The 27,238-nt window shown below is 52.8% G+C and overlaps 1 protein-coding gene across 1 annotated transcript; it reads right to left on the bottom strand.

The window, feature by feature from the left end:
- LOC309415062 (mothers against decapentaplegic homolog 7-like) lies at positions 1-27,238 on the bottom strand (the record flags this gene model as incomplete). Its single annotated transcript, XM_082012454.1, is given in 5 exon segments — positions 1-539; positions 19,249-19,323; positions 24,427-24,480; positions 25,010-25,609; positions 25,612-27,238. Coding segments are annotated over 5 exon segments (1,314 nt in total). The 5' UTR covers positions 25,658-27,238.

Genomic DNA, 27,238 nt, shown 5'->3' with positions numbered 1-27,238 from the left:
TCATCGGTTATTAAAAATAACCTCCAACCAGCACGGGCAACTGCTGATAAACTGTCTCGTGTAGCACTGGCCCCAGCCTTTCACAAAGCTGATCTGAACAGTAAATCCGGTCCATGGTTGCTGCATGAACTCATGGTCGTTGGGTCTCTGCAAGCTGTACGCCTTCTCGTAGTCAAAAGCCTTGATGGAAAAACCTGGAAACACTTTGTGAACCAGCAACGTCCTGGAGTCGGGGTTGTCCAGTGTGGCCGACTTGATGAAGATGGGGTAACTGCTGCGGTTGTACACCCACACGCCGTCCACTTCCTTGGTGAGCTGGATGCCATAGCCGATCTTGCTGCGGACCTTCTGCACCAGTTGGCTTTTGTTGTCCGAGTTGAGCTGTCCGAGGCAGAAGCCATTCCCCTGAGGTAGATCATAGAAGATATCCAGGGAGGGCTCTTGGACAGAGTACAGCCGACCCACACGCGTCTTCTCTTCCCAGTATGCCACCACGCACCAGTGTGACCGATCCCCCGGCTCCTGAAGAACTTGGGAATCTACAGACAAGGAGAAAAAAAGGAAGAAAAGGAGAATTTGAGCACCGAGGGGGTAATACGACCCAAAAGCGAGGCAATGCTGGCAGGTCCTTGCCTGCCCACGTCCTTACGACGCTCTCCATGCACACACCAATGCCCACAGCACATCCACCATTTCCAAAAGCCATGTGTTAAGGCCACGATCAACCATTTAAGTTGAGCCAGGTTTGGCAGATTCCCGTGCTGCTTCAGCACCCAGCTCTTGCTTTTGCTGGAGTTATGGGTCCCAAGTCACCAGGTCCACCTTCAGAAGTGGCTTTAGGTCCACCAGCAGCACCCGCAGTGCAGCCATCCCTCACCCAAACCATCACTACTAGGAGCACCTTCAGTGTCAACGGGAGAGATGAGATGCTCCAGCCAGCTGCATCCAGCAAGACCAAACACCCTAAAACCCCTTATTTGCACCCACCGGACGATGCACCCATTTCCATAAATAACTATCTACTGTGCACAGAAGCCAAAAAAATGAGGTGCTGCTATGAAAAGCACGTTGAAGGTCATCCCACGGGACCGGAAGGGACAAGGACTCGCCTACTACAGTTCATGGGGCTTTTCGCTGCCCGCAGGCAGAGCTTGGCTGATGGAGAGAATGGAGACATCGGATGAAGTCCCGAGCTGCAGGAAGCGCCATCAGACAGCGGCAGGATAGGGACCAGAAACCTCGTGCTTATTAACAAAAATAGCCAAAAAAGCCCCTCAAAACCCCAGAAATTCGTTCCCACAGCCCTTCTTTTGACTCCCTTGCCGTAGCTATCCCGTGCGAGCAGCGAGGATATGATGTAGGAGGAAAAAGCAAGGGGGTGGCTGAGTAACACGAAAAAGCCCCTTTTCCCGACAGAGGATCCCTAGCAGCCCGGTGCTGCCCTGCGGATAATCCCTTCCAGCCTCAGTAGGCATGTTAAGACCTGGGAACTATTCCTCTCTAGAACTGTATTTTTTTTTAAAAAAAAAAAAATAATCAAGCTGGGAATGCTAGTGAGCACTACCGAAATAATCCCCTACCCCATGGGAGCAGCTATGGGACCAGGGATGGTGAGCGACCCAGCACCCCAAAGCTCTCCCTGCATCACCTTAAGCAGCCCCCCAAACCCACCCCCCCAGCACGAGGAATGACATCGGCACTCTGGCTGCCCCGTTTTCTATACTTTTTGCTATTAATAAGCCCGTTTCCCCAGCGCAGGCGTTTTTCTCCCGTCTCCGTGTTGCACTTCAAGCCCTGCACTGTGCTTTTAAGAAAAAAAGAAAAAAAAAAAAAAAAAAAGCCCAGCCACACACTTTTAATTTCCTCATTTCTGTGCCAGGGAGGAAAATATTTCTCCAGTTGCTGGAGGCAGCTACTAAAAATGGTGCTGGCTGCGTATGCCTCAAAATAGGGACCCTCGCTCCCGGGTGAAACCGGGGATGGGGGTTTGGCGGCGGGGGGCTGGTCCCCAGGAAAGCATCCATGGAGGTGTGCCCCGGTTTGGCCTTCCAGCGCCCCTTTTCCGTGCCTCCCAAGGCTTTGTTGCGGATAACTTTATATCCTGTGGAAACCTGGCACCGAGCGAGGGATCGAGAGGGGACGGGGTGGGCAGCTTGGGTTACCCCCCTACACACACAAATGGGGTGCCCCCTCACCCAAGGGCATGCCCCCCCAGGATGGTTCTTCCCCTGCCCGCCCGGGAGATAGAGAAATTTGGGGGGAGAGGGGGATGCTCCTGGATCGGGGGGGATGATGCTCCTGGATCCATCCCCACCTCGACCACCCATCGCCCCCCTCCGCCGCACCCGCCCCGCCGACTGCGGGGCAGTGATGCTCAGAGCTTCTTGGGTTTTATTTTACGGCGGTTGAGGGAATTTTGGACCAACAGCCACTGAACCCCATTGAAATTCCTGTAGGTTTTTATTTATCTGAGCATAAAAGCATCCCTTTCAGGAGGAGGCGGGGGGAAAAAACGACTTTTTCACCTGATATTTGTGCTTGCATTAGTGAAGACCACTTAACAAGTAGCTCGCTGCCGCTTACAAAGAGTTATTTAATTGCCAGTGCATTTAAAAAAAAAAAACCTAAAAAAAAAAAAAAAAAAAAGAAAACTGCCTTGGCTATGAATGAACAGACCTTTATGGAGGGCTGGAAGTTCATGAATGAATCCCACTAGGTTTTTCAATGACATGGGGTGACCAGACCTCAAGGACAAGTCTTAGGTAATCTGGGATTTTTATTTTTTTTTTTAAGGAGCCAATGCCAGCACACAGTTTAAATATGCCAGAGCCTCTTCCGTTTGCGGGATTCGGCTGTTGACTGGATGTCTAGTCAAAAAGCCATGAGAATCTAAGGGTTGCGCTCGGATAAACAGGATCAGGCCTCCCTGCCAGCCGCCACCAAAGCCGCTTTTCACAGTTGTTGGGACCCCGGCGGAGCCTCCCCGCTCCCACCCGCCTCCCCCATTCTGGCACCCGCCGGAAAAAGGGGTGGGAGATGCCGGTGGCATCACTCAGGCGGCAGAGGCAGGAGGGGAGGTTGCAGGAGAGGAGGAAAAAATGACGCAGAGGCGCTTCCTTATGGGGATGGAGATAAAAACCTCCCAAAAAACTCCCCCCAAAATTCCCTGACCCCCAGCGACCATGGGTCAGGGCAAATGATGCAAATAGGTGGATTTTGCCCCGAAACGCCCTGTTGGGTTCATCTGGAGCCACCACCCAACTCCTGTCGCCTCAAACTCCCCCCCAAAAACCCAGATCCCAGGTCATTTGCAGCCACATCACCCGCACCGTATCCTTGTGTGCGACAGCCCAGAAACGGCTGAGAAACGCATCGGGATTCTTGTTTTGAGCTAAAAGCATCGTTTTTACGAGCTCCTCGGAGAAAACACATCCCTTTCTAAATGCCTGGAAAACTCCCAGCAAACTGGGAGCGTTCCCCTATTCCAGCAAACAATGATAATGCTCGATGCTATAAACATCCGCCCTATTATTTCGTTATTAAGCATCCCTCCATTTGCTGCTATCACTGGTTTATTAGCATTTGCCATGGTTTGCATTACAGCCTGCCTCGGGGCTCCATCAGGCTCCCCCAGCGCACTGTGAAGAAAAAAAATACATATAAATAACTGAAAATAAAGCGAGTCTGCCCTCAGGAATTTAGAGAGTTTGATCACTTATAGGTGGGTCTATGGAGATTGGCCATCGGAAGCACAGCACGTCTCTCCACGAAGGGGAGAAATTAAGGCAACAGTTTGATACCCCAAAGTCTTTGGGGTAACATTTTTTGGAAGTTTAGTGTGGATGGTGATGAAGAGGGTGATGGCTCAGCACAATGATGCTCTTCAACATCACATTCCCATTGAAAAATGGATTTTTTTTTCCGTATTTTTTACACCCTCCTGAAGAGCTGCCCTGACTTTTACCGGCACATCCGCTGGAGAGGGAGCTGAAGTACTCCACAAAAGCATCGTCCCAGCTACTTCCCAACATACCAACCAGCATGAGAGGCTGCGAGGTTTCCCACCACCTGCCTTGACCCTCGCCAACATCAAGTCCTGCCCAAAATTGCTCAATAAAAGGCCACAGCCAGGATTTCTCTAGCTCTGGGTGTACACACACTGCCCGTGGGCTCGGGGCATCATCCTGCTCCAGGGAGGGATGCTGTAGAAAATGCTACATCCATACAGAAGTCTTGGAGGGTGGGACACCGGAGCAATAACCCCCCAAAATTAAAAGCTGCTGAAACCAAGGAGGTCCAGGTGAAGGTGGGTATGGGAGATTCACACCATGGAAACACCCGAATTTACCAATAACAGCCCCACGCTTGGTTCTCCCAAGGTGTGGCAGGAGGACTCAATCTCACATCGCTTGGACGTGGCACACAATTTCTGGTGTGGCTTTTGTCCTTGACATGTGAACGCTTTTAAGATGATGAAACCACGTCATCTGTACTTTTTCCTTCTGAGCTCCAGCAGTTTTGTTAGGAGCTTGGGAAGAAAAACGTTTGGGTTTTTTTTTTTCTTCATTCAGGAAGAACTGAAACATTTCAGCAAAATTGAATTAAAAAAAAAAAAAACAACAAAAAAACCCCAAAACAACGCAGCTCCCGGCCAGCTTTCGGATCTCAGCCTTGTCCCGATGCCAAGTTCATGAACATAGAGGGGAGGTGGGCTGGGGATCTTTTGTTTTGCTTTGTTTTGTTTTGACATAGCTAAAGGTTTTCCTGTAATCAACCGACCTCTAAAGAAAAACAGCAAGTTTCGCACACACTGAGCTATCTCACCCGCCGGGACGCCTCCCATCTGATCCAGTCAAGAGCTGTCTAAATTGTCACTGATATCGGCGATAACAACAATTCAAAAATGCAAATACAACTGCCCTCCTGATTAGGTTTTTAAATGCCTGTAATTGGATCTTTCTTCCATGATATCAGGATTAGGCGCAAATTAAATTATCCAACTGTAGAAGTGTTTCAAACTACGTATTTATACTTTTACATAGATATTTATAGGGTTTTTTTAAGAACAGCTTTGACCCAAAGCATCTTCTCATGCTCTTCCTAAACTTGTCACCATCAACCCCCTTCCTCTCCCCCATTCCTCTGCGATCCCTGGGGCTGGATTTCTCATCAAACATCAACCCTGACGCAATACTCGCCATGGCATCATCTACCCAGAAGTGCTAACAAAAGCCTCCTCATTTTTGTAGAATCGTACGATGGTTTGGGTTGGAAAAGACCTTTTAAAGGTCATCTAGTCCTGCAATGAGCAGGGACATCTTCAACTAGATCAAGTTGCTCAGGTTTTCTGGTACCTTCATCTGCATCACTTGCGCAGGCGACACTGCACGCATGACCGATAACCCAACAAAAATGGGTAACAGCTAAATTAGCATAGATGTCCACCAAGAAATCATAGCACCAAATGGAGACTGGTCTTATGAACCTTTCCTAGAAGGATAGGACGCAAACATGAGCTCCTGGGGCAGCAAGGAGACCTGGAGGGGTGGTAAGATCCCTGCCTGGCTTCCCGGGAGGCAGCCTTCTGCTGGAAAATGGGCGATGTGGGCACCGCCAATGAGCAGATGAACCTATGGCCCTTCCTCCTTTATCCACCAGCACATGCGGGGGGCATCTGTGCTTAAAAAAAATTGGCTGGACTAGTGTCAGCACAACGTGTCGTCTGGCCAGGGCCGAGGCTGAGACCAAGCTCAGCACGTCTCGCGCCCGGTAATCTCTCTTGGCTGACCTTAAGTGGCATTTCTGAGCCCGAGGCAGAGCCATGCCCCCCATCTTCTCCTGCTCTTCGAGAAAGAAGAGACAGAGACACAAACCCCGGAGCTTTTATGGGTTTTTGCATGCTCTTCTTGAGGGTCCTCAGGGCAGCTCGGGGCACTCCACTTGCAGTTTTGCCCCTCATGTTACTGGCAAGTGCCATTTTTGCAGGCTCTCGGGAAAAACACACCCCTGAACTCTTACTCGAGAAGCGAACAGGCATTACATCAAGGTAAGGAGAACACCGAGCGCGACGTGCAACTACAACAGCTCATCAAAGCAAAGAAAAACGGGCACCAAAAAGGGAAATTTTACTTCCTTTCCAGTCTCTCGGGTAATTTACAGGCTACTTGGGCGGGGAAACAAACAAAAAAAAAAACCCAAGAAAAATCCTTCAAAGCCAGATTTCCAGGTATGCTTTGCAAAAGCAAAGAAAAAAATCCAAATTAAAGGATACATCCTGCTGCAGAAAAGGGTCTTTGTGCCTTTAACGGAGTTTGTGGGCAGCCTGGAGACACCATCCACGGCAATGTTTGCCCCAAACCTTTTATAACTCTCTGCACACAAGGGCTAGACAGCTTCAGCTTCCTCACTCCCCCTGCTTTTGATGGCTGGGATGATTTCTGAAAGCCTAATTTAGGGGACGGTCATGCGTTAAAGCTCCTGGTTTTTGCACAGAAAATAAATCCTTACCTACTGCAGGGATGCCACCGCCCAAGGTGGCCCATGGGGTCCCTCCACCTGGCCAACACAAGAGCCCCCAAAGGGCTGGGACAGTCAGTCACGTCAACACGTATTTAGGGAGCCCTTAATCTGTGGATTATTGACACGATAGACCATAACATCTCTTTAGGGGCCATTACAGCCCATCATGTCAGTAGGTACTTATGGAGTCCTTAATCCGTGGATTGACAGGCTAGACCATAAATTTGTGTCTATGTCTAATTAGGCAGCTCTTTATTACTCAACATACACAGTAGTCATGCAGGCTAAAGAGCCTTAAGATTATTTCTTTAATTTATTAACAAGTTGTCCACCCAATCACTTAAACGGCTCCTTGATCCTAGCAAAGTCAACCTTGCATGAAAATATGTGTCCACCTGAGTTTCCCCCCAAGACTTCAGTTTGCTGAAGTTTTCTAAGGGCTGGTATCCAGAAGCCGAGATGGTGCCAACAGACTTGAAATGAAACCTTGCAAGTCTGATCGGGACACAGAGGACAAAATTTGGCAGAAGCCATCAGGGGAAGGAGTCTGGCATTTCCCCGGTATTTGTTAACTAGGGCTTTGGTACGGACTCATGTTAGTGGTGACCTATCAGCTTGGGAGCGCCCTGCTCGGTCCCCTGGTGACCCAACCAAGGACTTCCATCACCTTCACCACGGCTGGGAAACCCTCTTGTGAAATCAGGACAAAAACGAGGACAGGTTAGATGGTGGGTAGATACAATTGATCCCCGAGGACATCCCCTAAGGTGCCCACCCCAACTTGGCGGCGCCTTGAGTCAACCTTCTCCCAACCTGGAACCCAGCCCTGACCTTTGAGGGTTAATTCAGGGATGGGACACAAAAGCGAGAAAACAAACCGCAAAAGGGTCCCTGCAAGCATGTTGTTGCAGACCTACAATGCCTCAAGAGCGGGCACCAGTACGGCCAGGGTGAAGGCTGGCCCAGGAGTGATGTGCAAGCGTGAAAAATATAGGGTGATCATATATACCCGTGAAGGAAGCCCAGCTCCCCGATGTCCCCTGCATCAAAGGACGGCAAAGAAAGAACCAAAGTGAAACTGCTGAGTTCATGGAGTCCACCAAACCAGCAATTTGATTCATAAACATCCTATTAGTCACTGCTACTGTCTAATTACGGCGATTAATCAATTACCACAGCTAAAAACGACTCGAGAAGAGAAGAACCTTTTTTTGTGCCCGTTTTCTTTAAAAGCCAAGCAAGGCTGCAGCTACAAGGAGGGGGGGGAAATACGCAGGCACACACCAAAAATGCCTGTCTGCCTGTCTCCAGCGGTTAGAGAGGAGCCAGCTGACTCCAGTTTCCTCCATACCAGGCTTCGGGCCTCATCAGCCATGCAAATTATAGACTACCATGCTGTCTGAAGGCCGAATTTCGACTCAGCTCAGAGAAAAGCCTTAGAGGAAGGGTGGGGATGAAGAAGCCAGCCAAATCCATTCATAATATTTACAGTAAATGGGCCTCTTTGCTGTTGTTTAGTATACAGTCAGTCTAATTATTTTTGAAGTTTTAATTTAAAGAACCGTCTTTATCTGCCTCTCCTTCTGCACCCCTCAAAGGTGTGGGAAAACTTTTCCCTTCTTTCAAAAAAGCAGTAGGACAGGAATCCCTTCCCCAAGCTCCAACCCAGCGGTCGGGTGGGATGAAGGGATGCTTCAAGAGGGGAGACCCTTCCAGAGGGGTGCTGACAAAATCCATGGGGTTTATAAGACCCCCCGGGCCTCCCAGATAGGGACGGGGGGGGCATGCAGATCCACAGGGAAAACCCCCAGAAATCCTATTTTCACCGCATGCGTCCCCGCTGCCGTTCTCTTCTGGGGGGGATGTCCCCGGAGGACCTGCTGGCTCGGGAGGTGTTGCAGGATGGCCCACGGCCCCGTGCACCCCCCGGCCTCCTCCCCTGCCTTGACAGCAACCCGGAATAACCACGTTTTAGTGACAATCGGCCAAGAGGCTCCTCCGGAAAACACCGGAAGCCCACGCCAGCGCTGGCGAGACGCTGCCGTGCGACCACCACGCAACTCACGGCGGGTCCCGGCCCCAGCTCCCAGCGACGAGCAAACACCTCCGTGCTTCGTCCGCAGCAGCCGCCAAGGCACAGCCCTCCTCCGCCCGCACCCAACCCAAATCTCCACCAGGAACCTTCCGAGGAGGAGAAACCAGCACGCAAAGGGCTCCTGACTTACCCACGACGCAGACCAGGCCTGAGGACGAGCGCGGCAGAACGTCCCTCCCGGCTCGGGTGGTGCCGGCGGCTCCCGGGACAGCACCTGCCCGTCACCCTTCCGGCGCCGGCACCCATCACCCACGCAGGTGCCGAAGCCACCGGGCCAACACCAGCCCCGGGGTCACGGCCCCACCTCAACGCAGCCACCAAGCTCAGTTTTAGAGGGTGAAGACCTTTAAAGCACTTTTGCAATTACAAATAACGCTCCGCTGTTGCCGGGGGGGGAGGTCGCCCGGTACCCGGCGATGCCCCGGGGAGGGCAGGGATACGGCCCCCGGAAAGCCACCGCTCTTCCCTGACAACGTGTAGCTGTGTGGGTTACACGTTAAAAACCTTGTAAAGGCCTTAATAAAAACTGAAGCAGAGCAGTCTAGGATTTCCAAACGGATACCTAATACCCAGATGTGTGTTAGGATTTCCCCCCCCCCAGCATTCCACACGCACACACGGCATCGCTGCCGCTCTCGTTTCAGCAACGAAGAAAAAAAAAGCCTCTCCTCGCAGCACGCCGACCTGGAATCCTCCCCGAAGACTGAAAACAGACGTAAATATGTGTTCCCCCCACCCAAAAAAAAAAAGGAAAAAAAAAAAAAAAAAAAAGCCCACCACCCCCAGCTGCCTTTCCCAGAGCAGCATCCTGCGCAGGGATGTAAACCCATGGAAAAAGCAGGGTTGGAACAAAAGTCCTTTTCACGCTCGTCGTGCCCCGCTCCGTAACAATTATGAAAACTGTTTAGCTGGGCTGGCATTTGGAGCATTTACTGCATTCCTGCCAATAAATTCCAGTCCCGGATCCGATGGAAAAGGCTCCCCCCCCCTCTTTTTCCCCTCCCTCCCTTGCCTTCATTCCTCCTGGCTTTCTTTACAACCTAATACCCCGTCGACGCGGGGCCAGGGCCTGCTTAGGGGGAAAAAAAAACACCCAGCGCCAGACTGGAGACAGCGTGCAGACTGAGAAAGTTAATCATTACTTCTGTCTGCCTCCATAATCTAATCACGCCTATTCCTACGAGCAGGCGGCGAAGCACGCTCGCGCCCAGGCAGGGTGACCGCCCGGGGACGGACGGACCGACGGACGGACAGCATCGGCCCCGGGGAGGGGGCAAGCCAGGGACGGACGGACGGACGGACGGTGTTGGGATGGAGTTCACAAGCCTGGCCACGCACACGCCCCGCCCCTCGCCTCTCACTTTGCTCTGGATTAATAACGCTTAGCAATTATAGAGAATATTACATTCATTAAGTAATTAACCCTCCCGGCGCTCGGGCGGAGTTGGCACCCCCCTTTCGCAGACGGAGGCCGGCAGAAGTTTGCCCGGGGCTATAAAACGGGGCAGGTCGGCAGCACCCGGATTAAAAAAAAAAAAACAACACAACCAAAAAAAAACCCCAAAAAGCTCCTTGCGCTCGTCCCATCCTGCCGCGGCCCAGGCGGGGAGCACCCCACAGCCGGGGTGGCACCACCAAACCCCGCAGCATCCTCCCGCGGGGACGAAGCCCCGGGGACGCGGGGCACCAGCAGCACCCTGCCCAGGGGTGCGGGGCTCGGCGCCGCGCTCGGCAAAGCCAGCGCCACGCCGGCTGCTCCAGAAAGTAACCTTGGTGCGACATCTCAGGTGCGTCGAGGCTTCGTGCTCTTGACACCCGGGATCCATTTTCCATGCTCGGCTGTGACAAAGAACAGGAAAACTACGGGCCTCCGCGAATGAAGATTTATGGGTTTGTTCCTTATAATGAGCTAAAAAGTCTCAGCCCAGCTTCCAAAGAAAATGAATTCATCAGTTCAAACGCAGTGATGTAACTTCAGGCTCTCAACTCCTTTTCCAAATAAAACTCCTGTTATTTGATTCCTGCTCCAAGGATGATTTTACGGAGTTATTTACTCGGTCCGCTCTGCCCGGGAAGGTGCCACCGGCAGCCGTCCCACGTGGGTGAGCAGCACCCCATCTCACCGTTTAATTTCTCAACTATTTTGCTATTTTCCCTGCTTTTTTCCTCAAAACCTCACCTTGCACACCAACGTGCAAACAAGACACGCAACCCCTCGGGTATCATTCTGCATCACCCGCCGTGGAGGGAGCTCCCCCTTGGCGGTGATGCCCAGCAAATTCAGCATCTCTAAAATTCAACCCATTGGTTTCCATCACCGAAAATCACCGGATCCGGAGCCAACTTCACCAGTTGGAAAAGCGAAGGATGTTTGAACTTCCACCACCTTCCAACACCCGAGTTTCTCCAGCACAAAGCCAGCTCTTATTGATGCAGTTTGGGCAGCTCTACAAAGAAAATCTATTCAACTTACATATATATAAAAAATATCTAATTCTATATATATAAAAAATATATATATTCAATATATAATTAATATATTCAACCTATATTTTGTGTATGATTGTATCTATAGAATATATTCATTATATATTTAATATATGCTATATATAATATATTGAATATATTCAATATCTATAGTCAACCTATATATATATTTTTATATATATAGGTTGAATAGATTTTGTTGAATATATAACTGCCCATAGCCTCGCTTATTATCTACACAGAGGTACGTATTTGCAACAAGGCGTAACAGCCTGAGAGGTTCAGAGTTGTTCATTTAATGGCGAAATCTGCCTTTCCACCTGCTCAGGTATTAAGGGAAACGCCAGGAAGGCCCACGGGAGCCAGGACTTCACCCCAAAGACGGTTCGCCAAAACCAAGCACCCCACCGGGCATCTTACTTCATCCTTGAGGACGAGGAAGGACCACAGAGCCAGGTACCCGCCATCGCACGTGGAAGAGCATCAGCGAGAGCATCACCCGGACCTCCCGCAACCACCCCACCAGGCATCGTACCTCATCCCTGAAGGAGGATGAGGAAGGACCACAGAGCTGGGTACCCACCATCGCACATGGAAGAGCATCACCCGGACCTCCCGCAACCACCCCACCGGGCATCTTACTTCATCCCCAAGGAAGGATGAGGAAGGACCACAGAGCCAGGTCCTGGCCATCACACATAGATGTCTGCTGAAGAGCATCACCAAGAGCATCACCGGGACCTCCTGCCACCACCCCGCGGTGCTTCGGCGTTGCCAGCACGACCCAAGCGGGGACCCGAAGCCAGGAGGGTTTTCACGCAGCGAGGTTAAAAGGGTAAAGAAGGGCTGAGCCAGCTCTTACAGGGTGGTTGTTGGGTTTTTTTTTTCCCCTTGCAAGTTAAAACCAAGATAATGACACTGGGTGGGGACCAATTTGAAGGGCTGAGCAGCCAAACCAAAATTAGTCTCCTGGCCAAGAGCTTCCTAGGCCTCACAGTCTGGGGAAGGAAGCTGAGAAAAGGCATGGAAAAAAAAAAAAGATTCCTCGGGAAGCTCGAGCGTCGCACTCAAGCAAAGGTGACCCTGCTAGTCAAATATTTTTTGACATAATAAAAATAAAATAAAAGTACTGGAGCAGCCTCCCTCAGAAAAGCAGGGCCCATGGAATGGGTTATTTTCTTCTTTTCTCTCCTTTTCTTTCTCCTCCTCCCCCAGCACTTTCTTTCCTTTCACTAATAACTATGTTTTCTTGTATTTTTTTTTTCTTGGCTCTTTCCTCATAAAAGACTGATGTAATTTCCTGTCTTGTCCCAATGTTTCCTGTTAATTAACAGGGTGAAAGTTATCATCACGTATTTAAATGGCTACCCAAAAGAAGGGAAGAGGGGGAAAAAGGGAAAAATAAAAAAGGAAAAAAAAAAAAGAAAGGGGAATAAAAGAGCTATCTGTTAGCAAACACGAGGTCACATCCCCAGTAGCACAGAAAGCCCTGGAAAAAGCTTTCTGGACCCGACAGCTTGAGCCCGTTGGCAAAGACCCCCCCGCCACGGTGGCTCCTGCAGCAGGTCCGTGGCACAGGGGATGCGAGCCCCTTCCCTTCCCTGCATGGGGATGGAAAATCCCTGCAATGCTTGCCCAGAAAAGCTCTTTTCCTGCATTAAAAAAGTAAAATAAAAGGGAAGGGAGAGGGAAGGGAGAGGGAAAGGGAAGAGAAAGGGAAGGGAAAGGGAAGGGAAAGGGAAGGGAAAGGGAAGGGAAAGGGAAGGGAAAGGGAAGGGAAAGGGAAGGGAAAGGGAAGGGAAAGGGAAGGGAAAGGGAAGGGAAAGGGAAGGGAAAGGGAAGGGAAAGGGAAGGGAAAGGGAAGGGAAAGGGAAGGGAAAGGGAAGGGAAAGGGAAGGGAAAGGGAAGGGAAAGGGAAGAACAGGGAAAGGGAAGAACAGGAGAAGAGAAGAAAAGAGAAGGAAGGAGAAAAGATTTTAAAGATTTGTTTAAAATAAAATAAAATAAACTGCAGAGAAAGAGGCAGCCGGCAACACCCAAGATGCTGCTTTTATTAAAAGCAGTTAAAAAATAATAATAAAAAAAAAAACCCAAAACCACGAGGCTAATCCAAAGCCAGCAGGCGGAAATCCTGCAAGACACTGAGCTCCTTCCCTTCCACGACCTCAGCCCCGCGCAGGATCAGGCCGCCCGCTGCTCCATGCCCTCCCGTTCCTCAACAGCAGCCGTGACGCAGCCGGTACCCTGGTGGCACCGGAGCCAAGCCGTCGGCCTCGGCAGGCCGACGGGGAGCGAAAACAAAGCGATTTAGGCAAAAAGCGAGGGTGGTTAGAACAGAGACCGTGCCTCAGCGGTTAATAATATCTCGGCGCTGAAAATAAACTGGAAAGGAAGCTCCTTTGTGACAGTAGGCAGGCGGCCAGGCTGCGGCGTGGGTCATTCAAGCCGGCCGGGGACGGCGGTGTGGCTGGCACCCACCCGCGCCTGGCCCCGGGCAGCCCCTCGCCCTCCGAAAGCGCCCGGCCAGGGCTGAGGCGGGGAGCTCCATGCACCCCGTTTTTCCCTCTGCACCCCAAAATGGGGTGTAGCCCGGGTTTTTTTTGCTTTTTTAATTCTGGCATCGAGGTTTTACGGTCTTGGCTGCCGCGGTTAGAAATAGGCATCCCCCCCATGCCGGCGGCGGGGAAACGCATGTGGTTAATGTTACTGGTTCCTCTAGTGTAAGTGATACCCGCTGGCAGACAGCGGGGATGGAAACGATGCAGCCCACATCCCTGCCAGCCCGGGGCTGCTCCTCTACGAGTGTTTTTGTCCCGCTGAGTTTCAAAATGTCCCCAACGATCAAGTTGCCGGCACTCATCGGGACATCTTCTGCGAGCAGAGCACGGTTTGAATTGACACCTCACTTCCAAAATTCACCTTTTTGTCCTCCTTCCTCCCTAAAAGGCGTCAGGTCACGGGATAAAACCGCAGTGGTCCCCATCACGGTCCCCATCATGGTCCCCACCAGGACGGACTCATTGGTGGTGGGGTCTTCTTCTGCCTTTTACTGTCAGCTGCTCTCAAGGTACCATTTGGTTAGGAAAATACATCGAAAAAATGTGTTTTTCGGTTAGGAAAAAAACACATTTAATGGATGGATTGGAACACACAGCATTTAACAGGAGGAGCACCTCTGCCGTCTTTTTTTTTTTAAAACTCATCCTAGAAGAGGATCTAGAAAAGGATCAAAAGAGCACTTAAAAGTAATTACTGAATGGGTCCTATTTGCTTTGGGGGGATTTTAATTAGCGAAGAGCCAGGAGGAGGATGCCGCCAGCATCCCCAAGGCATCACGGGGGTTATCCCGGCCATGTCCCCAGGGGGTCCCCCAGGGTGAAAACCCCTTAAAAAAAAAAAAAAAAAAAACAAACCCCATGGGGCTGAAGGAGCCGGAGCGGGCGGCCAAGCCAAGAGCCCCGGGGTCGGTGCCAAGCGCCGGCTCCCTCCTCCCCGCCGGCCACGGTCAGATGATGTGTGCGAGGCGAGCCGGGAGGCTCCTAGTCTGGCAGGCAGCCTGCTTTGCTCCAGAGGCTCCAGTGCTGTCATCTCGGCGTTAACCCCTGATAACCTTGTCCTTTCCAGCACTGGACGCTGGGTTTTAGGTAAGCGGGGGGCAGGGGGGGCCGGGGAGGGGTGTTGTGTTTCCAACGAAGCTGGGAAGGAAAGGGTGCGACGCCCTGCGATGCTCAAAGCAAATAAAAAAGTATTAAAAGGACATATGCTCAAAAATAAACCAAGAATAAGTGACTTTAAAAAAAAAAAAAATTCCCAAGCAATTGTTTATCCCTGGGACAAATATACAATCCCAGTTCCACAGGAAGATGTCTCAATTTCAGATTATAATAGGATGCCAATTTGTAAATAAAAGCATTTCAGGGGAGGTTATAAACTCTGTACGAGAGGGAGGTGGAAGGAGGGGGGAATGGGAAAATGCCGGCAGGACTCTGCCGGAGAAACCGCATGGGATCCTGTTTACACGGAGAGGGGAGAGCGATGGGGAGCAGCTTCGGCGGACGAATAGCTCCGGCTTTGGACAAGGTGCTTCTTCCCCAGCGAGCAGATACCAGCGGGGATCAGAGGCATAGTGAAACATTCCCGGCCTGCCCGCGATTCGGAATGAAATGTCACTCAGCCAAGCGGTCCCTTCAACCAGACGAAGTGCCACCGCCGGGAGAGCCGGGGCAGGGAGCGATGCTGATGCTTCTCCAACCTCCAAAGGTCTTTTCCCATCTTCTTGGTACAGAGGAGTTAGGAAGGAGAAACTGAGGCTGCGCTTGCTCCAGAAGGGTCTTGGGGTCTCCCAGCCTCAAGCCTTGCAGACCCTTGGTCCAGCACCCACCAAGCATCGTCACTCAACATCCAGTGGCTCCAGGAGACCCCGGGGCGGTTCCAGAGTCGGGGCAAGTCAATGGGATTGGGCTGAACTCTGGGTAAACTCTTGGGTTTGGCAGTTTATGAATAACCCCTATAAATGAAAAAGCAGCAGAGGTGGCGAGCACGCAAGCCAGCTCCTCTCGCTTTCCCTGTCGTGGCCAGCTCTGGGCTTCCTGGAGGGCTTTGTTTTGCCAGCAGATCCAGCACCATTCATCCGTCCTGCTGGAGAGCCACCTTCTTGCCCACCATGGGCACCACAACCTTCCCTCAGCCAAGAGCCAGCAGCCCCATCCCACACACGGGTCAAGAAGGGGATGTCTGGGGCTGGGTGGAGAGCATCCCGTGGAGACCCAGCACCAACACCACCAAGCACCACCAGTCCAATCCTACCCTCGGAGCATTGCTCCTCCATGGGTTGTACGGGAATTCAGCTCCCACTGATCGGATGCCACCGGACCATGGGCCAGCCACCTCCAGGCTCTCCAAGCATGGCTTTGCTTGTTTGAAAGAACGGTCATAACGAAACACATCTGCTAGGAACAAGTCAGCTCAAAATACAGGAAAAAACAGCCTCCGTCTCCTATTTACACAAATTATTTTTATTTCCAATGGGATATTTTTGCTCTCTTCTTTAACCACGTCGAGGACACAACGGATCTGGACTGGCCATACCTGAGCACAACCACCTCAGCGGGAGACAGCGTGAGCAAGGAGTCCTGATCTACCCACGGAGCGACCACCGATAAAGATGTAAGAAAATAAGTAAGGGCAAGAATATGGAAGCAAGAGCCAGTGCTCTGGGAGGAGCGAGGGGTGCATCTGCTGGAGAACGGGATGTCTGGGGAAGACACAGCGGAGGTGGGAGGAGAAGAGGACACCAGTACGGCGTCAAGGACGACCCGATGTTGCATTCCCAGGCCAGGAAGGAGACCAGAAAGCGGAGGGAGGGAAAGAGCAGCTCAGATCAGTTATCGCAAGGGGAAAACACTCCTCGTACAGCCCCCCGGCTGCGCCACTCCCCCTCCCACATCCTCCAGTGCCTCTGGTATCCATCACTGGAGCTGCCTTCAACCTCCAGAAGGAGATTGCGATCCTGGCAGTGGCTGGACCTGAGACTCCTCCTCATCAAAGGATCTTCATGGAAAGCTGCAAGGGCGCTCGCTTCCATGTCCTTTTTAATGCTCCTCTTGCCATCATCTTCTCAACGCCCCCCATGCAGTTTTCCTGCCAGAGTGAACTCCAGGCCGGCCCCATTCCCAAATTCTTGGTACCGAGGGCGATCGGCCTCACTACATCCTGCCCCTCCAATTTCCAGAGGTTAGGGCTGGCCTACTGACTTCGAACACCTCTGGTACACCAGCATCCACTGCCCATCCCTGGCGGCCAAAGCCTACGGTGCTACAGGAACCCACTACCACCATCCACCCGTGACTGGCGTCTTCCTCAGACTCCTGCTCCACTTTCAAACTCTACCAAAATTGGGGTTTTTTTTTCTTTTCTTAAAGGTGTCCTTTTATCGAAGAACCGCAAGTCCAGCCTGGAGAGCCCTGGTGTGGAGGGGACCCAGCATCACCGACCCCCATCGGCCCAAACTTAGATAAGACCAAGCTGAAGCGCTCCCCGTATACCCTGCCGGTAATTCATTAAAGCCCTCTTCAAATACACTCTTCTGCTAACTAAAATATGCAGGGGGGGGGTAGAAAAAAGGAGAAAGTGAGCTTTGGAGGATTGCTGCAAAACCCGTTTATTTTCCTTTCTCGACTGGGTCTCTCCAGTTGGGAATTTTCAGCGCTGCACTTCTGCGCGCGGAAGGGAGATGCCAGTAAATCAGAGCAAATTCAAAACAAATGCTCTTTCATGTGGAGGCATTCGGCTTTGTTTCAGGGCTTGGGTAGCTAACCGTATCCCTTCATGAGTCAACTCTCCTATCAGCTCCTCATTAAACTAAATGGCTACAATTACATTTGGGGAGGAAAAAAGAGCGGTTAATGATCATAAAAGGTTCTGTTTCCAGGCTTTGAGCAGGGGGGGGAAAACCTTTGATAAGGAAGACCAAAAAAAAACACCCCCAAAAAAACCCAACAAATCCCATCCAATGACATTATTATAATAAAATAATTCTTTAAAATGCATTTTCAGGGGGGAACACGCTTTCTTTTGGGGAAGAGGCTCTATGAAGGAGCTGGGGCTCCCCTTCCCGCGGCCCTTCGCGAGGCACCGGGAACGAGCCGTGTTATTTCCTGCAGCCCAAGCTCCCACCTCCCGCCTTCCCTTCGGGAGCAGAGCAGCCAGACGAGATGTTATCAATAGGCTGAACCTTACAGAAAGCCCCCTTTTAAAAGCGAGTACTTCCTCTGCTTATTTCATGTGGTATCCTGTGGAACTGAACTCTCTCCTCCCCTCTGCAAAGGGTGTATTTCAGGAGGAAAAAGGAAAAAAAAAAGATCTAACAACATCCTTATTGTGTTGTTTTGCTTCTTGTCTTCTTCCTTTTTACAGTCTCTTTTTTTTTTCCTTCCCTAAAGCTATAGGCTCCAATAGCAAAAAGATAAAGAAAAACCCCAAAGTCTCCCGCATTTAAAGAAAAGGCAGCGACAAGTTTCTCTGTTCCCTCTCCCCCTCCATTTGATTAATTCTCATTAGGGCCTTTGAACAAACAATATGCTCCCCTCTCCAATAACAGACAGGGTATATATTACACCCAAAGAAAAACAAACAAGGCTCACTTAAAGACATCCACACCAAAAGCAATTCCTGGAGAGAGGCAGGGCAGATGCACGCGAGCGCGCGGCCGCCACGGACCTGTTTCTGAAATTCCAGTTTCAGGGCGATGAATAAATCATAAATCAGGGAGACGTCCCCACAAAGGGAAGCACCTTCAAACATCAGCAAGTACATGCAGGTACACGGTTTCAGACGCTTTAATCCTGGTAGAGACAGAGCCCAGCCACAGGGCTGGCCGGTCTGGGGTAGATGAGGTGCTGGAGACATCACACCTTGGAAAAGGTGTGGGGAGTTGGACTACATGACCTTTAAAGGTCCCTTCCAAGCCAAACCATTCTAGGAAAAGCCCAAGAGGGGTGGGGAAACCACCCCCCGAACCCCCATCCCGGAACAGCACTTGGGAGGCCGAAGGAGATGGCAAACGGGAAAACGAGGGAAATGATAGAGTATCTCATGTTGGAAGGGACCTGTAAGGATCATCGAGTCCAACTCTCTCTGCAATGTCTTCTGCAAAAAACGGGGCCACCCTTCCTTCCCGGGCACCACGAGCCTCATGCACGAGATGCGAGATGCCGGTTGCCCTACCAGGAGCAAAGCCCAAGCACGGCTCTCGTCCCGGAGACAAGAGACAGCAACCACCGCCACCAAGTCAAGGAGAGTTTGATGCTGAATCCTTCCGCAAGGCACGACCACACCTGCTCCGATAACCCATACATCCGAACGAACGGGTGGTCAACACCACTTCGCCTTCCCCAACACGCCTCTTCCTGCCTCGCTCCGAAAATTAATGGAGCGTAAAGATGGAATTCAAAGGAAATACGGGCTTTCGGGGATGGAGAACCTCGCCTGGGATTTCAACACATCCTCTGCATGAGAGGTATGCAGCTGCTACTGAAACGAAACCTAACTCCCCCTTCGAACTCCCCATCATCACTTCGCTTTCCGTTGGGACTCTCGGTCAACGCAACCCGCGGACAAAATCAAGGGCAACGAGAGAGATGTCTTACCTGAAAGCCCCCCAGGGGCTAGACAATTAGTTCCCCCTGTTTCAGTGGAGGAAGGCACAGAGTCTGGACAATCTGCTGGAGCAGAGGAAAAGAAGAAAAAAAAGTAAAAAAATCAGTATATAGGCGGTTCTTCGCAGGCTCCCAGCATCGCCGCGAGCAGAACACACATTCCAAAGGGTTTAGCAGGAAGCAATTACTAATTGTCCGCGCAGAGACGGTAGTTCATCAAGAAGCATCCACCCTAGCTCGTCGCCTCAATCAAGGCTGCGCGCTGCGCTTCATCACCAGCCAACGCTGATTATAGACCGGCAAAAATTACAGACTGGCTGCCACCTCTCTGGGCAAGTCACCGGGTAATGAGATCAAGGTTGTCATCGTTCTGATGTAAGCGAGCTCCCAAAAACGCTTAAATTGTGGCTTTACGCACCCAATTTAGTCAACACCTGTAACTCACCGAAATGGGAACCGAAAGGGAAACGTCTCATCGCTGCCCTTTTGCGGCAAACGGTCTACGTTTGCGTTCCCCCGCTCAACTTTTGTCACCGCCAGCTGCTGGCAGATCTTACACCCCGCTGTCACCTCCTGGGACAGGCAGGCAACTGGATCTACTCCTCCATGCACCACCGAAGGGCAAGGGCAGGGTAAGATGCGCCGCCCCGTTAGAGGTTCCTCCTGATGCAGGGAGGCATTTGAGCTCAGGGTTTGGACCTTTCCACCCCAAGCCTGCTCCTCCAGGTGACAACAGCCAGGAGCCAACACCGATCCCCTAGTCCTACAGGCAAACTCCAGCTTTCTGGTCACTACCACGGGGGAGACAAGCTCAAGGACAGTCCACCCCTGAGAAGATCCATGAAGTTCACCACAACCTTCTGGTCCTCAGCAGGCTGACGGGGACTTTGGGTTCCATCAAATTCGGGCTCCCTAATGATGTCACTTTGCTCACGGCTGCATCAAAGCGAAGGCCACCACCAGGAGAGCCGAGATAATTTTCTCTCTACTGATAAAGCCATTTTTCCAGATTTCATCCCTGAAATCCCGGTGAAAAAGAAATTCCTGTCTGCATAGCCTCATTTTATCAGAGTGAAGTAGCAGCCCTAACAGGAATATACAGTTTAACAGGATATACTTAATCAAACCAAAAACAATAGGGGAGACAGGAAATGGACTTACTTGTGAAATACTGTATACGATACACTCTCTAAACGCCTTGTCGTGCTTTCTATGCTTTAAGAATAGGCTTTTTCTTTTTTTAACCCTTTCTAATCCAGACAGAAGATTCCCCATGCCCTTTCGCTGAGACGGCTTCAACTGCCTGGGCTACAGATGCCTCCTGAACGCCAGCTGGACCACCCCGCCCTGCGCTGGGCTCCATCCGCCCCCAGGTACAGCTCCCTGATGAGTCCCCGCGGGATAAAAGACGTAACTGGCCCTTGCCGTGTTGTCTTACTCTAGGGATCACAGGTGACCAGGTCCTCTGTCAGCACGTCGGACAGGATGGCAGGAGAGAATCCTACCCCGACGTAAAATGAATAACCCTAGAAAAGGTGATGCGCTTTCATGACTTCTTCAGAGCTGTCAGCTCCCCTCTCGTGTCTCACCATCCAACAGACAGTTCCCTTCATCAGTGAATTACCCTCTGGAGTCCCTTTAGAGGGCACAGAGCTGATGCACCTCAACTGCAGACCGAGCGTGACGGTCAGGTGTGAGATAAGCCCAAAAGCGGGACCGTCCTGAGTGAGCTCTCTGCACTACACATGGCTGGTTTCATCCTTGAACTCTTCCCATCACCCACAGATCTGCCAAGGGCTCTCACTAGTAGAGGTTACTCAGGCTCATTCTATTTTCAGCACCCAGAGGTCATAGTATCAGAGATTTACCCAAGCCTACTGCATGTGAATCTCCTCCCAAAACTGCCTTCCCGCCACATAAAGCCACCACGGAGACATGCAATTGCTCCTGGCGGCCACCAGCCCAACCTCGCAAGGTGCCAAATAGTTCCTGAAAGCCGCCAAACCTCCAACTCCCCTGAAAATCAATGCCACAGGAAGGCATTTGGCTCCACAGCGACATCTCAGTGGGTCTCCTGCACCCCCATACTCCAGCACCACCACGACCAGCCACCCAGGAGCAAGATGGACACAGCCACTTGCAGTGCCTTGTCCCACTTAACGATGGCTCAAAGTATCTGCTTGAATTATTTGGAGACGCTACTATCCACCTCGCTTCCGACACCGCTGCAAGCGGCAGCTCCTGCAGGGATATTGGGGCTGCTGAGCTCCCACATGCCTCCAGGATTGCAGGGTGAGCCTGGCCCGGCGCAAGCCACCATCGCCCATCCCTGCAAACACCCCGCGCATGGAAGAGGGGAAGTCCGCTCCTTGACGAACGAGGAAGCCAGCCCAGACCTACAGCCTTCCCGCAGGCAACCCCGCTGTCAAGGGCAGATCTTTCCGCTCTACAGCAAGTGTACGGATCTATCCTATCAACACAGAGCCTGCTGTGCCATTCCACTGCTCCCTGTCTACCCCTGCTTTCCTCCAGCCAGCGACACAGCCTGTCCCAACCTCCATCACCTCCAAAAAAACCTATAATCCCCATCATAATGGTTTTAAACTAAGAGAGGACAGATTCAGATGAGATCTAAGGAAGAAGTTTTTCACAATGAGGGTGGTGAACCCCTGGCCCAGGTTGCCCCAAGAGGTGGTCGATGCCCCATCCCGGGAAACATCCCAGGTCAGGCTGGACGGGGCTCTGAGCAACCTGCTCTAGCTGCAGATGTCCCTGCTCACGGCCGGGGGGTTGGACTGGATGGCCTTGAAAGGTCCCTTCCCACCCAAACCATCCTGTGGTTCTGTTATCACGGGCACTGGCGACCGCTGCCAGAGCCTGTGCTGGTCCAGATATTCCTGTCTGTCTGTCCATATGAAGCGCCTAGCTACTAAGACCTAGCACTTAATTCCTAAATATTTCTATGACCACTATCACGCTTGATGGGAAAAGCAGAACTTTCCTTCTGGATGCACGTTCCCAGCTCCACTGGCGGATGCAGGTGCCCAAGCCTAAACGGAGGGACCATTCCCACCCAAGGTCCTGAGGAAGAGAAGTGCTCATGTATATCGGCCAGGTAAAAGGCTCCGCACCTTCCCATCGTCATCTACCGTCCCTCTCCCACCTAGCCAGCCTGCGGCGAGCAGTCCTCGACACACGGCTGGGAAACCGCCGCAGGAGATGGCACCGACGCTGGGACGGGAAACCCTCGGTTCCCCCGCAGAGGAAACGCCGAGAAACCCTGAGCTTGCAAAACCCACCTGCAACAACAGACTCCCAGGCTCCGCTCGTGCCTGTCGCGGCCCCGTTAGTCAGAGTTCAGCTGCCAAATGGATTTTTTCTTTTAAAAAGGAAAAAAAAGGAGGACTTTTTGGTGAGTAACCCAGTTGTTTCTGCGTTTCCGATGGGCAGCATTAATCACTTCCTATTGGCCGATAGGAATAACTTTTCCTTTCGAAATGGCACATTCATGTTCTGCGGCTTTTCTGTTTACACACATTTTGCTACCTTATGTCAACACTTGCTAATGAATAAATATATCACTCGGCTAACTGAAAATGAGGTCCTGGCAGAGGCAGATTGGATGTTTAAACCCTGCTAATAGATTTATCCTAACATCTTTACAGGAAACCGAAGGCGAGCTTTAACCCTTCTCTCCTGCAGCTCCGAACCCCTTCGCATCCCGTGCCAGCATCATCGTCGGGTAGAGACAAAGGCAACGAAGGAAGAAATGTAAGCTTTGGGGGGAGCACTGCAGGGATGCAGTCAAAATGATGCCAATCTCACCCAAACCCACGCAACTTCGTCACCCAGCAGACCCTCAGAGTACATCGCAGCACAACCCTTCCGCACCCCGGCACGTGCTCGGGACGTTGAGCCTACTCCCGATATCCCCTCTTTCATTCATGAGCCTTTATCTCCTGTTTTTTCATGCTGAGGCAAAATATTTCATGCTTTGCAACCCAATTGTTTGTTAAACAGCTTTGCTTATTTCCACAAGGCATAAAAAGACTTTCTTAAGAGTTTGCAGAGGGGAAAAACGAGAGTCCAGCCTCCGAGGGAGTAGCGGGCAGGATGGGAGCCCACAACAGTACCCCATGTGTCCGAAGCAACCTCGAATTCAGGGGTTCTTTTAGTCCTGAGAAACGGAAGAGCAGCAATTTTACAGAAACTGCTCTTTTGGCCAAAAAAACCAACAAAACAAAACAAAAAACCAACAAACAACACAATGACCCAGTATCGGTCTTCAGAAAGACATTTATCTCTGCCTTCCCGCACCGCCGTGCCCGTCCTGCCTGCTGTGACCGAGGGGCACGACCACGGAGACCACCGTGCTCCGGCCAACGCTCCAGATCCACGAACCCTCGGGGAGCCAGGAGCCGCTTCTCCCCGAGCACCCCCCGTTTCCGATCCTCCCCGCATCTCCTCCTTCTTCCAGCCCGATTTATCTCACACCCGGTGAGCTCGCTGCCAACCAAGAGTTTACGCAGACGACCGCAGAAGAGCTGGTGCCAGCCTCAAATGGGCTTCTCCCCTGGCACCCTGACATTGAATTACAAGCAAGAAGCATGCAGAGCGGTGCTAAAAAAAAAAAAAAAGAAAAAAATAACTTTTCAACTCCCTTTTCTTAATTTTTTCCACCTGACAAGGTGGGATGGGGCTCCCTTAAAACACAGCAAGATTTCTACCAACTCCATTTGTTAAGTCCCATCGGGATTGCCAGCCGTCAGGGAGACGCTAGCCAGAGCTGTGCTGCATCCCAACCTAAATCCCTACAAATTCACCCAGGGGTGCGGGAGCGCTGCCATTTACAACCGGAGCCCGTGGTTTTCCTGGCTTTCCAAGTGACTCGAGCAGCGAAGGGCCTGCGCTGCGTTACAATCCCTCCTAAAGTTTCCTGCCAGAGTCTTAAAATCCTACTTTGTGTCTTAGATAAATTATATGTTAATTCTTCCGGGGGTATCAGAAGGCACAAGAAGCAAGGCAAGCAGCCCAAAAGCGAAATGCATCGCGGCGTGACAAAAGCAGGAAAGGTTTTTCCCCCAGAAAGGGGCTGTTTCACCCCCTTATATATATATATGTATTTTTTTTTTTCAGATCTGCAGCCTGCTATTGCAAAAGTCCACTTACCAGTTGGTTTGAGAAAATCCATTGGATATCTGGAGTAGGGTGGAGGGGGAGACTCTGGAATTAGAAAAGTACAGAGAAAATAAAGGCAGAGCCATGAGAAAAAAAAAAAAAGGAAAAAAGATAGGAACTTATGATAACAGTGGCATTCTTTTAGCAAAACTGTTTGTCTTAGCTCTGGGGGTTGGAGGCAGGGCAGCGAGGCGGTGATTGCCTTGATATTTAGCTGTCAGATAAACAAAAGGGGCCGTCTGGCGCCAGCCTCCCTGCTATCTGCCGCTCGGGCCGTCTGACCGGGGCCTCCTCGGCTCGGCGGAGCCGCGGCAGCGCCGGGGCCGGGCCGGCCGCGCCAGGCGGCCCCTAATCCCCCGGCACCGGCGGGGGGGGGGCCGGGGCGGGGGGGGGAGTGTGGGGGGGTGCCACCCCCTCCCCGCCATAACTAACTAAATAAAGACGTAAAACGCGGCGATGGGAAGTTTTTGGTGGTGGTGTGTGTTGGGGGGGGGGGGGTCACCCCTCGAAGTTGGGCTGCACACCCCCCCCCGCTCCCCCGCCCCCCCCGCCCGCCCCGGTCGGCGGCGCCTACCTAGCTCGCAGAGCCGGCTGAGGTGGTGCGGGTTGCAGCAGACCAGCTCGGGGTGAGCCTTGCCGTAGGATTCACAGCAACATAACCGCTTCACTTCGGAGCAGTGCCGGAGGTCGGGCCAGCGGAACACCTTGCAGAGCAGCACCGGCAGCGGGTACCAGTGCTGGCCCAGCCGCGAGTCGGCCTTGGCGGGCAGCAGCAGGCAGGGGGTCCGCGCCCCGCCGCGGGACTCCACGGCGTGCAGCAGCCCCTCCAGCTGCCGTTCCTTCAGCCGCTTCAGCACGGCGTGGGTCAGCGCCTTCAGTTCCGCCTCCGCGCCCGCGGACGCCCGGCCGCCGCGGCCCGCCTTGCCCGGGCAGCACCCGCGCCCCCCGCCGCAGACATGCGCCCGGGCCTCGGCCGCCGCCGCCGCGCCGGGCTCGCCCGCCGCCGCCTCCTCCTCCTCCTCGCCGCCGGGCGCACGGCTCCGCCAGAGCCGCCGAACGAGCACCGAGCGTTTGGTCCTGAACATGCGGGACGAGAGGAGGGGCCCCCGGCTACAAAACGGGCATGTCGTCCGCCGCGCATGAAGGGGCCGGGAGCCGAGACGCGGCGGCGGCGGCGGCGGGCAGCGGCGGGCGGCGGCGGGGCCGAGGCGGGCTGTGGCATGCGCCAGTCTCCGCGCTGGGGCCGCGGGTCCCGCCGCCTCCCGCGGGGGGCTGCGCTGGCCCGCGCCTCTGCCCGCTGCGGGGGGGGGAATAAATAAAAATAATTAAAAAATTTTAAAAAGGGGAAAAAATAAAAAGGGGGGGGAGGGGAGTCGCTGCTCGCTGTGGCTTTGCCCAAAAAAGAAAAGCAAAATAAAAAGCCCGTCTCACAGTCTGCGGCGCATCGCGCTGGGGGAGGCGGGCTGAGGCTGCCGGCGCCGCGCCGCCCTGCGCGGCTGCGGAGCGCTGCCGGAGCCGCGGGGGATCCTCGGCCTCCCGGGGGCCGCAGCGCCCATCAACCCGCCAGTGCGGGGAGGGGGGTGCTGGGGGGAGGGGGGTGCTGGGGGGGGTGGTGCGGGATTGATGCGAGGCAGAGCAGAATCGAAAGATAAAAACAGAAAAACAAGCCAAAACGATGCCTACTAAAAACAATTTAAAAAAAAATCAAAAAACCGCACAACACCAACCCTAAGATTTGGACGTCGGAATCGGTTTAAGCATCTGTCACAAAAGAGAAGAACAAGCGCATCCAGAGTGTTGTATCCCTTTTTACAGCCCAGGTCGTCCTGATGCGGGGTCTGGGGCTGGTTTTGGTTTGTTTGGTGGTGGTTTTGGTTTTTTCTCCTTCTTCCGAGAGGTTTTAATCCACGCTTACACACACACACGGAGTCTTGATCCGGCTGCTACGACAAGAAAGGAAGAAAAAAAAAAAAAGAGAAAAGTGGGGCTGTGTCCCCTCCTTCCCCAGCGGCGTGCTGCCGGCGGGGCAGAGCCCGCCTGCCCGCCCCCCGCGCCGCTCCGCGCCCGCCGCCGCTCCCGCCGGTGCTTACATGGGTGCGGGGGCAGCCCGCCGGCGACCCTCTCCGTGCTGCCGGCGCGTCTGCCGCGGTGGTGGGTTGTTTTTTTGTTGTTTTTTTTTTTTTCCCTCCTCTCTCCTCCTTCCTGCCTTCCTTCCCCTCCTCCTCCTCCTCTCCTCCTCCTCCTCCTTTCTCGCTTTTGGTTTTTTTGTTTTGGTTTTTTTTGTGTCCCTTTTTTTTCCCTCCTCTCTCCCCCCCCCCCTTTTCCCTCCGCTCGTTGCAAAGAGCCGCCCTCCCCGCAACCAGCGCCTCCGGCTTTCCCTTACTGCGGGGCGGGGGGGGAAGCTCCGGCGGCGGCGCCGGGAGCGGAGCCGGGAGCTGCGCGGTTCCTGCGCGCTCGGCCGCGCCCCCCCCCGCCCCGCCGGCGGTGGCGGCAGCTCGCAGTGCGCAGCGGCGCGGCCCCGGCCCGGCCCGGCCCCGGCCCCGTCACGTGGGCGTCTAGACACCGTGTCGCTCCGGGAAAGAAAAAAAATTAAATAAATATATATATACGTTATATTATATTTATCTCCAACCGCCTTGCGCAAGCGGCGGCTCGGGTTGCGGAAAGGTTGTGGGTGTCCCCACCGCCGGGAGTGCTCCGCGGGTGCGGAGCGGCTGGGTGTCCCGCCCCATGGCACCCAGCGGGGGCAAAGCAGCGAGGGGGGAGCCCCCTCCCCAAACCTGGGTGTGCCGGAGAGGCTGTA

The sequence above is a fragment of the Phaethon aethereus genome, assembly GCF_964289735.1.
Source record: "Phaethon aethereus genome assembly, chromosome: W".
Taxonomy (NCBI): Eukaryota; Metazoa; Chordata; class Aves; order Phaethontiformes; family Phaethontidae; genus Phaethon; species Phaethon aethereus.
Note: the sequence above shows the minus strand (reverse complement) of the source record. Positions and strands in the feature narration are given on the sequence as shown.